Source organism: Pezoporus occidentalis, unplaced genomic scaffold (genome assembly GCF_034315485.1).
Source record: "Pezoporus occidentalis ecotype Australia unplaced genomic scaffold, CSIRO_AGI_Poc_V1 ctg27, whole genome shotgun sequence".
NCBI classification, from domain to species: Eukaryota; Metazoa; Chordata; class Aves; order Psittaciformes; family Psittacidae; genus Pezoporus; species Pezoporus occidentalis.
Window position 1 is genome coordinate 8,311,815 of NW_026914611.1, and position 14,284 is coordinate 8,326,098.

The window sequence follows — 14,284 nt, forward strand, 5'->3', positions numbered from 1 at the left end:
AACAATAAGGTGTGCAACATCCTCTCTGAAATTCTGTATTTCTCATACCATTTTAAAACTGAGACTCTTGGCTAGTGAGCTTTTCATGTCTTTCATTTTATCCTGTTACAGTGTTCATCACGCCAATGGTGGTTCTTTCCTTGGTTAAGCTAGTTCTTACTTTCATCTCAGGAAAAAAAAGTCTTGATCATCTGGGGAGAATTGAGTTTCATTTGTTACGTTGCATTCTAGGAGGGTGAGTTTTCCTACTAAATGCCTGTGCACCAAAGAAAGGTGCTGGGGAGAAGACACCCTAATGCTTGTGTCTCTCTTCATTTGAGGTATTGCTCCATGATTATCCTCTCTTGAGCTCTTATACTTTATATACATAATTTTTACTTAGATCCTTTTCCATGTCTTACTTATCTTTTATTGTTTACTCAATGAAGTTCTTCAGTGAACCACCTACATCTCTCGTGTCTGAACTGCTCAGAGAGCAACTGTTAGCTTGTTTTTCTAAAGCAACAGCTTAAGAGAGTAAAATACAGGATGTCCTTTCACATTTCCAAACTGTCCCTTTCCCTCCTCTGTGCAGTCAAACTCAAATATATCTGTGTTTTTTCAATTCCCCCATTATACTCCTTGCCATTCCCCTAGACACATCTATGCAGGCTGGCAAGAAGCTTTCTTTCGAAAGCGTGCAAAAATGGCAAATCACCACCATTGTTTTTATGCTGCTGAGGTGAATTATACTGTTGGATTAAATAATTCTCTTCAGTTGCTGGCATGATGCATTTGAAATATTTCTAGTTTTTTGTCACTTTCCCCTCTGAGCTGGAGATGTGGAGTGATTCTGAACTGGGATTTTAGTAATCAAGTAGTACTTTCATTGTAGGGTGAGTAAGGTAAGAGAGTTCTGTACTGAAAAATGAGATTTTTCCCTTTGTCAGAAGGAGATAGGTGAGATTCGTCATGCAGAAGTGAGAGAGTATTCACAGAATCTGAACTGCCATTTTGGGCAGAGGGATGTTGTGCCTTATGGTGCATCTGCCATCTCCTGACTGCAAGATGGACCTTTTGTTTGCTGTTTATGATTTTTCCCTTCTCCCTTTTTTTTGTGTAACAGTGTTTGCTAGAAACCTCTGGTAGAAGTTTGCAGCTATCTCATTCATTTATCTATCTTCTTGTCTCATTAACATTTGTCTGTGAAAATTTGCTCTGGTCTGAGTTATCTATCAATGTACCTCACCCCCATGGCTGTCTTTCGTATTTATTTTCTCTCTAGATTATTATTCAGTAGCAAAAAAAAAACAACACCCACACGTATTATGTGTTTTCTGCAACAGAAATAAAACTAGACAGCTGATAAGAGTAATGATACCAAAGTGGAAAGATTGAGAATGCAGGCTAGGGATTGTATGTCTTATCAGTGCTGTGCCTACCAGCGTTTTCTATGGGAGATATCTGATTCCAGGAGACCTTTATATTATGTATACAAGCTTATGTCAATGCTAGAGACTGTTATTTATATGAAAACATAATATGACAGCAAATAGGTTTCTGTTAAATTAGCATTTATATTACAGAATAAAAATTATATTTGGAACATGTTATTTAAAAATACCTTAAAAACATTGTAGAAAGTATTAAAAGTGCAAGGAGACTTTGATACTGGAAATGATGCAGTAACGTGAATGTGAAGTAAGAAGATGGACTGATTAAAGGAAAAGAGCTGAAATACAAAGCATTAGACATATCAGTGCTAATGCAGACAGAATGCAGCATGATACAATGCACGTGTAAATAAGAGAAAAGAAAGCATCAACGAAAATCAGCCTTTGGTTAAAACACATGAGAAGATTTTAGAGAAGAGTTGTAACTGATGCTGACAATGTTCAAAATACAACTCCCTCTCATTTTAGAGGGAGTGCTAGTAGGAAGGAACTTAATAGGGAAAAGGAGGGCTAAGGAGACAAGTAAAAGCAATTGTATGAAGTCAGAGAGAACAAATTCAGAAGTAACTTGAAAGCCAGGAGGACAATTTGGATAATGGATTTGCAGCTGACAAATGCAGAGAGCGTTATAGAAACCTTGTAAAAGTGAAGTAAGAGCTTCTGTACTCTTGGCTCTGAAGAAAGCCTTACAGAAGGTGGCTAAAATCCATCCATGTACAAGGACGTATAAGGTATGAACTGCATTTTAAAGAATCAAGACTCATGTTATTTGAGGTGTTGCAAACCTACACAGGCTTACAGCTTCATTAAAGAAGAGAAATTTGCCTTTTATTTGAACTAGCGTTAAAAGCAGATCCTAAAGATTTGTGATACTTGCTCTGTCATTCATAGATGCTTTGGTCCTCATCTTCCCTGCTTACACAAGGCTATTACCTCCTCATCCACATTTGCAGATAAACATCATCTGAAGCATCTATTTTTTCTGAACAAACTTATTTTGGACAGAACTGGATTAAGGATTCATTTACATGAGCAGAACTGAGGCGAATATCTGAGCTTGGGTCCATGATACTCTAGGTCAACTGCACAATGTGTGTGACTGCGACCTGGATTTAATTTGAGGGCACTGTATTTTAATTTCACTGGCATTATTAACGTAGCAGCCTTTGTTGTAGCGATATTGCTGCTACTGCAGCAGGTTTGCTGGCAGAAGCTGCTACTCTGGCTCCTCAGTGAAAAAGCTAATAGCAAGATTTTCAGAGGCATTCCAAGAATAGCAGGCAACAAGATAGTAATCTGGCATCCACACGTAAACTGTCTCCTTCCCATTCCCCAAACCCCAAAAAAGAGGAAATCTCACTCAATGGGCTGCAAAATGGAAGGTGGGTGTGACATACTGTTGCACACATGGTACTGAATAACTGCAGCAGATGGGAGCAACTTTAAGGAGGAGGGAGACAGAATGTGTCTGAAACTGTTGCAAAATTAGAGGAAGACAAATGTTTCATAACCCCATGAGGTGGGATACATGCCTGCGTTCAAACAAGCAGACAAAAGCCATCTTTCAGATTTCCCTCCAAGATTACAGCATGGGGCATGGGCCTGGGGAGTAAGCTTGTGCTTGGCTGCTCCATGGAAAGGCACGTGAGCGCCATGATGTGTGTGACAGAGACGGATGAGTTCTGCTGAATTAGTGCTGTCCTCCCTGTCACCCCCACACTTATCCCACACACAAGTCAGGGTGGCACTGTGATGTCTTCATTTGTTCAGTTGACATCCAACAGCTAATTAGATGGGAGGAAACCTTGGGCTTCTTTCGCATATCACATGCTAACAGGAGAAGAGAGGAGTGTCTGGAAGATAACTCAGTGGGAATCTGAATTGTAAAACCATGACGCAGCTTGCAAGAAACTGATTCTTTGTCCTCTTCCCAGCTGTCTCCACCTTTTGGATTGCACAGATAATTCAGATTTAATACAGTGTTTTAACAGACTTTTCTTAAAATTCTCCATAGCTGAGATTGGGGATTTTGATGAAACCATAGATCGTGAACACTTAGCGAAGAACAAGTATATACCTCAGCAAGAAGCACTAGAAGACAAAATCATGGAATTTCACCGTAGCCACACGTAAGTCTTTTTTGTTCTTGTTAATGGTCATCTTTTCCTTTAGAGTAGTTCCAACTGTAAATATGTGCTACATTATAAGTGCAAAAGAGATTTGGACCTCTGCGTTTCTCAGAGGTTCCTTCTTAAAAAATATTCAAGCCTATGAGTTTCCTGAAGGTTACTCCTGCCTTTTTCTCGTCATCATAACGAGATGTTTAAAGAGCAATTGATTTTAATATTCATTCAAACATGCCATGATTTTACAGTCTATTTCATACAAAATGCTTCACTGCTGATTTTCTGCATGCAGGTGTGATTGCAAATTAGCCAGGCACTTCTGACAACAGTCTTTTTCATTTCAAGGATATCGAATGTTGCCTTTTCAGCTTTCCATCGTTTTCACCACCCATCTAGAGATGAGTGAAGGAGTTTAGCAATAGTTCCAGGAAAAGCACATACTGCTTGCAGAATTAGGGATTTAGGGTAATAGAATTCAAGATGATGATACACATCGGTATCCTAAGACCTGGAGAAAAGACTAGTGGTAAGAAGGTGGTTAAAAGAATTACAAATATGGCATAGAACAGTTAGGGGTTTTATGCTGTTGAGAACACTTTCAAGACCTGAATAGGTTCATTTTGAGCTAGATTGAATTAGATATGAGTGGTAGGGAGTTCTGTAGCAGTAATAATCAGAACTTCTGCATAATTCTGTTCATGATTAATTTAGTGCTCATTGGTCCCCAACATTTATGTTAAGGTTTTAACGTTTTCTGTTTTACTTAATTTTGGTATTGCATTTCCTTTTACAATGAGCAACGCCCATACATGTTTCTGTTTTTTTGTTTTGTTTTGACTTTTTTATTATTATTATTTTTTAGGAATACAGCATGTTTTTCTGATGGGAAATACAAAGAGAGGTAGTGAATTCTGTTAAAGTTAATGGTTCAAAATCTGGCTTTATCACGTGCTTCAGAATTGGAGCAATCAAAATTTCTAATAGACTGTAAAATCTGTGGATTCTTTGGTACTGATTTAGACTAAGATAAAGCTGTTGTTCTAGCTGATATAAATCTGGGAATATAATAAAACCATATAGATCATACACCTCTGACAGGTTTCAGTCTCTCTGATGAAATGTCTCTTTGTTCTCTGAAGGACTTGTTACTCTCTATTAAAATGTGTGATGGATTTGTGTGTCTTCTCTGTTTTCTTTCTCAAGGGGGCAGACACCAGCAGAGTCAGACTTCCAGCTTTTAGAGATTGCCCGCCGTCTGGAGATGTATGGAATACGCTTGCATCCAGCCAAGGACAGGGAAGGGACAAAAATCAACCTGGCTGTTGCCAACACAGGCATTCTTGTGTTTCAGGTTAGAGCTGCTCAGGACATGACTTCGTACTTTATAAAGCACAGAGATTTACAGTGATGAGAATTTAGGACCTGAGCCATGTCTGAAAGAATTTGGTTGGGAAAATTCAGGAACTTCCACAATTTTTCTAACAATGACCTTAAACCTTTTATAGCTGCATTAGGTACTTCACTTCCAGGGACTCTTACCTTATTTGCTTGCACAGGGTAAAACTCCATTTATGGCTACAATGGGCTGTTCAAGATGCAAACTGATCCATAGCTTACAATTTGAAAGCTAGTCATGGTATTGCAGGTGTGGTGCATACTAAATGGATGTGAAGCAGGGACAAATTTAAACAGCAGACAACAGGAGTACATGGAGAAGGACATAGGTAGTGAATGTAATCCCTGCAGCATTACTTTGTCAAAGTTTTTGCAATTTTCTTGACCAGCCTTGGCCATTCTACTTTTGCTGGATCCATGAATCTTACTTCTTTCTCTGAAAGATCCAAAGTGTTTTACTTAGATTTCTTTCCTCTTCTCTCCTACCCCAGTCAGCCTAGCAAATGTTCGTGAAATGTCATTAGTAGATTTATCAAATTCTTGTTCTGCAGCTCCCTTTAGGTAAGTAACAAATTGGGCTTTTACAGTTGTGAAGGTACAGGTAGTCAGCTGGTATAAACGGCTTTCACCTCAGATGGAATTGTGTCTGCTAGCATCCAAAATCATATTTACCTCACTCTGTATTAAAAACAGTAAGTTAACTGTTCTTTAAAATACACAATTTTACACTTGTAATTGATTATTCATATTATTTTTTTACTATAGTTAAAATACTAATGTTTCCAACTTTATAAAGTACTCTGAGTCCTTTTATGAAGAAAAACAAACAGCAACAAACCCAGAACACTCTGACCCAAATGCTCTGAAATAATTAAAAAAAACAAACCAAAACCAACAACAAAACCAAAAATATATATATAAGCCCCAAACAACTAAATACGCAGCTAGTAAAACCCCAAAACTGAAGCATAGATTGAAGCATCAGAACACCACTGTGATGTTAGAAATGCACATAACTAATTGTATGTTCAGGCCCATCCCCTGCTCCCCCACAGTATTTTCATCAGCTGAATTACTGAATTGCAAAGCCTTATAAATTAAGACTGTCTTTCAGCTGAAAGTACATGTTCACATAAAACAGCATACACCTCACTGGCCTGATTTGTAAAGCTCTAAAATTCAGTCATCTCTCTATGTCCTTATGTGTTTGGGACTTTCAAAACGCATCTTTTTTGAACTTTCAGAAATGCTTGGAGATTTTTCTGGGTCAGGCTCCAAGACTGAATGCTGAAAAGGAAGTCAGGTTCTAACCTGCTGGAGTCTGTCCAGCAATTGGTGTGTGGCAGTAATCTTAAGGCTTCCTTTAAGCACTTCACAGGGCAAGAGCCTTAAGTTCATCTCTTTAGTTTGGATGTAACTGATAAATATTGAACTATGAAAACCTCATTAGGAGAAAAGTAAAGGTTCACTCACAAATGGCATAAGCAGTAGTCAGACAGACATTTTAATAAGTCTGTCATTTATTTAGAAATCAGTGTCAGTGCTGCTGAATATTCTAAGGGAGATTAATTATGGGATTCTTAGACAGCAGGTTGACTTAGCAGAGATCTTCACACTGTCATTACTCCTACGGCGTCTGGTGACGGCACCCAAATCAGCATGGGTTTCTGCATTCAGCAATCCTATAGTAGCTCTCAGAATTTTCTGCTGTAAGCATGTTTGTACTAAAGTCTTTACTGAACAAACTGCTGTAATGAGTATTTTAAAATAATACATCAAATACTTCTAAACATAGGTAAGATTGAGACTTCTGGGGGGTAGGGGCTAATGATGCAGTGTCTGGGAATTGTACTATTTTGAAGATAATTTCTTTCAGGCTTGCTGTTTGCTTCAGGGTTTTGATTGCTTTTTGGGGAAAAGCATTTTATGACTCTTTAGAGACAACTTATTTATTTTTCATTTACTTCCATTGCTCCCTATGATAAAAGCTCAGAATACTTCCAGTTCAGTTGCTTTTTTTTCCTCAGTTAAGTAGTATTTAAAGGGGTGTTTATTTTGCCCTGTAGAAAGACTGAGAGGGAGGAAATCTAACCCACCAAAGTGAGGTGACATATTATGTGTTTGGATTCCCTGTAGCTGGTAAAAGGAGAAGGAGGCACCTCTGGGAGGTGATTTGGTCCACTGAAAATTGGAGTCAGCATACTGGAACAAGATAACATAATCTGAGCAAAAACTGGACAGCCCTGTTTTGTGCAGTTGGTACTGAGTCAACTCAGTATACCTAGTCTTAGGTGCAAGAGTTTAATTATAAGTATCTGCTTCCAGTCATAGCACCAGTTGCCTTATGGTTTGTGTTATCAGAGAATGAATGATAAGAAAAAACATAATTTCAAGTGAAATGAATAGATGATTTACTTATGACAAGCTTACTGTAGTCGTTTAGGTTTCTCCATTCAGATCTGGAATGCTTAAACTCTGCTGTCTTTCTTCTCTGTAGGGTCACACCAAGATCAATGCCTTCAACTGGGCTAAGGTTCGAAAGCTGAGCTTCAAAAGGAAACGTTTTCTTATCAAACTACGTCCTGATGTGAATGTAAGTTCTTGTCAAGAATTGATGAAGTTGACAAAAGGTTATTTGGTAATTTGGGACTGGAGCACCTCCCGTATGAAGACAGGCTGAGGAAGTTGGGGCTGTTCAGCCTGGAGAAGAGAAGGCTGGGTGGAGACCTCATAGCAGCCTTCCAGTATCTGAAGGGGGCCTATAGGGATGCTGGAGAGGGACTCTTCATTAGGGACTGTAGTGACAGGACAAGGGGTAATGGGTTAAAACTTAAACAGGGGAAGTTTAGGTTGGATAGAAGGAAATTCTTTCCTGTTAGGGTAGTGAGGCACTGAAATAGGTTGCCCATGGAGGTTGTGAATGCTCCATCCCTGGCAGTGTTCAAGGCCAGGTTGGACGAGGCCTTGGGTGATATGATTTAGCGTAAGGTGTCCCTGCCCATGGCAGTGGGGTTGGAACTAGATGATCTTAAGGTCCTTTCCAACCCTAACGATTCTATGATTCTAACTTTCTACTCACAGATCAAACATACAGTTTTGTCACCTCAAGATTTCTTTGTTTAAATTAATATCTTATGTTCACTCTTGGTACTGTATGCATCCACCTGGCATCTCAGGTGAGAGTCCTAGCAAAGGAAATGTTAACTGAATGTCACAGATTTGTCTTCTGGCTGTGACTCTGGTACTGTATTATCAGTTCTTAAGTTGTAGCCTGTAAACCACCTCTTGTCATTTTATCTCTCTCATATTTATCAATGAAAGGAAGTTAGAGCAATAGCTGTGATGCTGTCAGTCAAATTGTTGTCTCAAAGTGGGAAGGGTGGGGCCTGTTAAACCTAAAGGTCAGTGAAAAAAGCTTTTTTTCTTTTTTCTGGCATAGCACCTCTGTGTCAATGTAGATCTCTGTAACACGTTGCATGCTTCTTTACATTGCGAATGCTATGTCTGTTTGCAGAGTTCATTCCAGGACACCCTGGAATTCCTTATGGCCAGTCGAGATTTTTGCAAGTCTTTCTGGAAGATCTGTGTGGAGCATCATGCCTTTTTCAGGCTCTTTGAGGAACCTAAACCAAAGCCTAAACCTGTTCTTTTTTCTAGAGGTTCATCATTTAGGTTCAGGTAAGACCTGCATTCTTCTTCCACCTTTGTTGCCTCCTCATTTCAAAATCACATCCATAATGATCTAAGATTAAACCAATTATTTTCACCTTCCTTTATTTATATTGTAGTTTGCTGCTTTATATTTTCCATTGCATCTTCTCAGCCAGAACAGTGCAAAAAACACTGTAGGGAAAAAACCTGCATTAATTTTATATTAGGTGTTGCAACATAGCTTTCTGGAGGTATGATATACAGTGTATAGATTCCAGCTGTTTTCACATAAGAAAATTCACGTGTGTCCTCAGCAACGCTAGCTGGCAACTTTTTGGCATTCTTTGGATCCTCTGCTTCTAGCATGGGATCTTTCCTGTGTAACAGAGTAGGGATTTTTATTTCCATTGCATGTTGCTATGGTAAACCCTTTTCTGTGCAGTAAAAAACAATGGCTTGTCTTCATGCTGACACCTTTATGCTTGCAAAGTATTCATGTGAGATGACCACTTATGCTGAGACCAAATCTACCTGCAATGTTGTTAAAGCTGTAGAAAAGTTTTTAATAGTTGGGTTAATGTGGTTTTTTCCTTACACTGACAGGAGCCTCATTGTAGATACTGTATTGCATTGCATATGCTGGGGGGGATATCCTTCCATTCATACAGTTTATTTTGTTTGTAAAGCTGATATAAGCTGATCAGCTAGAAACCCTCTTTATGAGATAAGCTGTACACTCCAGTTGTCTTGCACAAGAATGCAGCAGATACAGCCATTCAGTCTCTCTTTCCACTTTGTTTCTTGCCTGCAAAGTAAATTAATCAAGGTGGAAGGACCTGTGTTAGAGTAAACAAGCTATAACTTGTCAAGTTTCTGCCTGAGTAAATAGAAAACTGTAGGTCCATTCAACTTACCTTCTGCTTTAGAGAGCAGGTTTTGGCTATGTCTTCCACTCAGTGTTGTCTGTGCTAAATAAATTCAGTAACTTTTTCCAGGCCTTATGGTAATTCAGTTGGTTGAAAGCTTCTAATGAACAGGAGGAATTTGGTTCTCTGTTGAGCATTCTCAAGGTGGGGGTTTCCTTTACTGGTCCCAGTTTCCTTTGGAATTTATAACTTTGCACAGTAAGAATTGCTGGGCTTTCTCACTACTTTTTCACAGCCTGTAGCAAAAAGGGTGAAAGGGGTTTCCAGCCTACATTTCTGCAGGAAATATATATAAGCTTAGTTGACATTTTCTGTAGTAGTACCTGAGTCATGAAATGCATTTTCGCTCTTTTTATCTTGGTTCTGTGGTTTACTCTTACTAGGGAAGGCTGGTATTTGACTCAAAATGATTCAAGAATATTTTTTGTTCCATGAGATGAAAACTTAAACCCAGCTTTGCTTTTTATTGTGGTGACTTCCCAGTAGTGTAGTACCCCATAAAGGGCACACAACAGAATTTAAGCAGCTCTGAAATGGCACCCCAAAGTAGCTCCATAGTGGAAAAAAAAAAAAAAAAAAGAGGCAAGTAATGTGCAAGTTGATAAAAATATGTGTTTATTTCTGTGTTTTTCTTCCAGTGGTCGGACTCAGAAGCAAGTTCTTGACTATGTTAAAGAAGGAGGGCACAAAAAAGTGCAGTTTGAAAGGTGAGAAGAAATAAGTAACCTGTTCAATTTTTTTTTAATCAAACAAAAGTAACAATTTCCAGGTAATTATATTCTATGATCTTAGAACCAGACCAAGTTTAAAAAAACAAAATAAATCCTTCTTTGCTGGTTTGACAGTTTATCACTTGTATAATTCCAATTTGGTCCTGAATATTTGGTGGAAGTTGGTATAACCCATAGTTTCCTTAAAGTCATAGAATCCTAGAATAGTTAGAGTTGGAAAGGACCTTAAGATCATCAAGTTCCAACCCCCCTGCCATGGGCAGGGACACCTCACACTAAATCATATCACCCAAGGCCTCGTCCAACCTGGTCTTGAACACTGCCAGGGATGGAGCGTTCACAACCTCCCTGGGCAACCTATTCCAGTGCCTCACCACCCTAACAGGAAAGAATTTCTTCCTTATATCCAACCTAAACTTCCCCTGTTTAAGTTTTAACCCATTACCCCTTGTCCTATCACTACAGTCCCTAATGAAGAGTCCCTCTCCAGCATCCCTATAGCCCCCTTCAGATACTGGAAGGCTGCTATGAGGTCTCCACGCAGCCTTCTCTTCTCCAGCCTGAACAGCCCCAACTTTCTCAGCCTGTCTTCATACGGGAGGTGCTCCAGCCCCCTGATCATCCTCATGGCCCTCCTCTGCACTTGTTCCAACAGTTCCATGTCCTTTTTATGCTGAGGACACCAGAACTGCACACAATACTCCAGGTGAGGTCTCAGCAGAGTAGAGGGGCAGGATCACCTCCTTTGACCTGCTGGTCTCGCTCCTTTTGATGCAGCCCAGGATACGGTTGGCTTTCTGGGCTGCGAGCGCACACTGAAGCCAGCTCATGTTCATTTTCTTGTCGACCAACACCCCCAAGTCCTTTTCCACAGGGCTGCTCTGAATCTCTTCTCTGCCCAACCTGTAGCTGTGCCTGGGATTGCTCCGACCCAGGTGTAGGACCTTGCACTTGGCATGGTTAAACTTCATGAGGTTGGCATCAGCCCACCTCACAAGTCACTATTTTTCAGTCTGTTTTTCAGCAGTGAATGTCTTACCATCACAGGTAACTTCTTCCCATATTGATTTGCACTCTCTTTGGTGGGTTGTCATCAATGTATAGGAACAGGGATATTCAGCTCATAATAATACTGAAAGTAACAGAAATGGGCATAGCCAACCTCAAGTGAGAGTCTCCAGGGAAATCTTCCAACCTGATAGAGCTAGTTCTGTCTGAGCTCATCTTATTCATGATGAACTGAAAGTAATGGCCAAGATGCCACAAAGGCCATGACAACAGTTCCTTGCTTATGAGTCATGTTCATGTGATAGGCCGTTTTTTGCTTCAGTGCCTCTCCCTTTTCTTACAGTGATGTGTTTGCAGCACATAGTGCATTGAAATTTTACAGAAAGGAGGAATGTTAATGTGGTTGGGAGCAAACTTTTATGAAAGCTGCTATTGAGAGGTTTAATTTTAAAAGGCATTTCTCTTGATTCCTATTTGTAGGAAAAAAAAAGGCAACGAAATGGCTTCTTACTGTGATTCTCCTTTTATCTCCAGGAAACACAGCAAGATTCAGTCCATCAGAAGTCTGACTGCACAGCCTTCAGAACAGCATACAGAGGTGCCAAAACAAGTCAGTGATGTTGATGAAACCCTGGCTTATGCCTTTTGGACATTTCTTGTTAGATTACCCTGATTACAGTTTTTGAAACTCTAGGAGCATAGATTTCTGCTCACTTACTGTTTAACTGGGAGCTGAGGAGCCCTGGGTGTTGTAAGTTTTAGGTTCTTCAAGTAGGACAGGTTCATTTTCCCTGTGGAATAGTGTTACTTCCAGACAACCAGACAAATATAAATACAGAGCTTATCTGAGCTGTACTAATGACCATCTGAAAAAGCTGCAGTCCGCAGTGTTATTGCTAGGGTCCTGGGTTCTATTTGGTTATTTTATCTGGGAAAAGTTTAATTCTTTTCCTTCACTGGGAAGTCTTAGTTGTCCATGACAAGTTGTTTTGTTGTATTAGCCAGGGAGAAGAATTATTTCCTTAGAAAAATTACAGCTCTGAGCATTATAGTCATTATCTCTGGTAGATACCTAAAGTATTTGTCTTACATTATTAGCTGCTATGAATTAGGAGTTTGCAAATCCAACAGCAGTGAGGTTGCACCAGCTGCATTTTCCCAGGTCCAGCTAGTAGTAAGGCTGCGAATGTATTCACTATAGACACCCACATAAACATAAATATACAATGTATATACACAAGCCAGCCACATAGGTAAAAGCAAACAGAAAACAGCACTCCCACAAGCACAGTGCCAGTAGCCTCACCCTTTTACATTCTTTGGCTGATCAGGATACCAGTTCATTAGTGAAAAATATTCATACTCATATACAGTATGGATCCTTCCCACAACTGGTCTTAGACACTCAGTCTATCCAGTAGTGGGCCCCTGGATCCCTAGGTCTCCCAGTGGCTGGACATACAATACTGCAAGGCTCACAGCCCCACTCCAATTACTGTTGCTCAGATATAGAGGCACACACATGTGGGTTTCTCCAGTAATTCATCTTAGACAGTCTGTCCAGTAACTGACACTTGGATCCTCAGGTTCCTGGTTACCTCAGCCACAGAGACAAACACATGAAAGATATCTCTCCAATAGCTGGTACAGACTTAAGACATTGCAAGTAATTGACTTCCAGGCCCAATGGTCTTTCCAGCATCTGGCTGGCCTGACTTACAGCTGCTCCAGTATGTGGCTTCCAACTCTTACGCTACTTATCAACTAGTCCAGTTGAATGCTCGCTAGCAATTACACATTGACCTACCTACCCAGCCAGGTCTGTTGCTGTGGTCTCTCCAGTTGCTGCTATCCCAGACATACCCAGACCATGGGGTGATGGCTCTCCTGGGACAGCATCCAGAGGAGCCAGGTCAGGAAGCTCCATTTTCCTGACTAGGATATTGGGGTTCCTCCACCTGCCAGTGTTCTTCTGTGCTCATCTGTGTTTGTTGAGGCAAACCTTTAATCACATAACTTTATGTTAGATAAAATGTAAATGACAGGATCAAGCTACTAGGTTAGTGTATTTAAGAATGCTACCTGAACCTTCATCTTCATTGCGTTGCTTCCTTTTGATATTCACAGTATCTCTCATTTCTGCAAATCTAAGAACTTCAGAGAGTTCTATTACAAATGCAGCCCATTTGAACTATCTTTTAGCATTTTAAAATAACAAAGACAAGCTCAGGTTGGTAGACCATAGCTACCGGGCCAAATGCGACATATTTGTATATGCAGAAAAGTCAGCCCATGAACTAGTGGCAGGTATGGTCCAGGGATTGAATGTGGGGTGCTCAAAAGCCCACATATGGCTTTTTTAGTGTATATAAGTAGGCTGTGCAGAATTTGTCTCATGTGTTTATCTTTACCTCCACCTTCTCAGAGTAGTGTGGACAGGTTGATGCTCCAGAGTGTTGATGGCTGCCTTAGGGCATGGAAAGGCCTCAAATACCACCACATTGTCTCCCTTCCCTTGCTTAGCTTATATATTTTTCTGTTATTTAAGATCAGAGACCTCTTTTTTTAAATTGTATTTGTTTTGAAACTTGGGTTACCTCTTCTGCTTTCAAGAGATTCCTGTGTTGTACCGTGCAAAATTCTGGTGCGTAATTACACATACCCTTTTCCCTCTGGCTCCCTTCCCTCCCAAACCTCTCCCTACCCCCTTTCCCTCCCCCTTTTTCTCCCCCTTGCCTTCCCTTTTTTATCTTTCCAGAGCTCTAGCTTTGCCTATGGAAACGACAATGATACTGCAGCAGTGCAGAGTTGCCGGCAAGGAAAGGAAATGAAAGCGTCACCAAAAGACACTGGACAGCACAAGAGCCATTCCTTAAAGAAGAGCCCAAAGGAAGGCAAAAAGGTGGATGGAGCAGTGGTGTCAACAGTGGAGGAAGAAGAGGAGGCTGCTAAGGACAGGATGCAGCAGAACAGACCTCAATCACAGCAACCAAGCACAGGTCCAGCTTCCAGGG

At 40.3% G+C, this 14,284-nt stretch overlaps 1 protein-coding gene across 8 annotated transcripts in view; it reads left to right on the forward strand.

The window, feature by feature from the left end:
• FARP1 (FERM, ARH/RhoGEF and pleckstrin domain protein 1) overlaps positions 1–14,284 on the forward strand; it is a 220,006-nt gene that overhangs the window by 157,436 nt on the left and 48,286 nt on the right. For 6 of the 8 annotated variants that reach the window (XR_009965964.1, XM_062624632.1, XM_062624629.1 and 3 more), the window contains 7 exons: positions 3,448–3,562; positions 4,763–4,910; positions 7,452–7,547; positions 8,469–8,632; positions 10,170–10,238; positions 11,805–11,880; positions 14,029–14,269. Coding sequence is in view for 7 of the 8 variants with exons in the window: in XM_062624632.1 (XP_062480616.1) it covers positions 3,448–3,562; positions 4,763–4,910; positions 7,452–7,547; positions 8,469–8,632; positions 10,170–10,238; positions 11,805–11,880; positions 14,029–14,269 (909 nt within the window). In the remaining variant the exon portion in view is untranslated. The remainder of the gene's footprint in view (positions 1–3,447; positions 3,563–4,762; positions 4,911–7,451; positions 7,548–8,468; positions 8,633–10,169; positions 10,239–11,804; positions 11,881–14,028; positions 14,270–14,284) is intronic. The other 2 variants (XM_062624631.1, XM_062624630.1) reach the window with 1 other exon arrangement.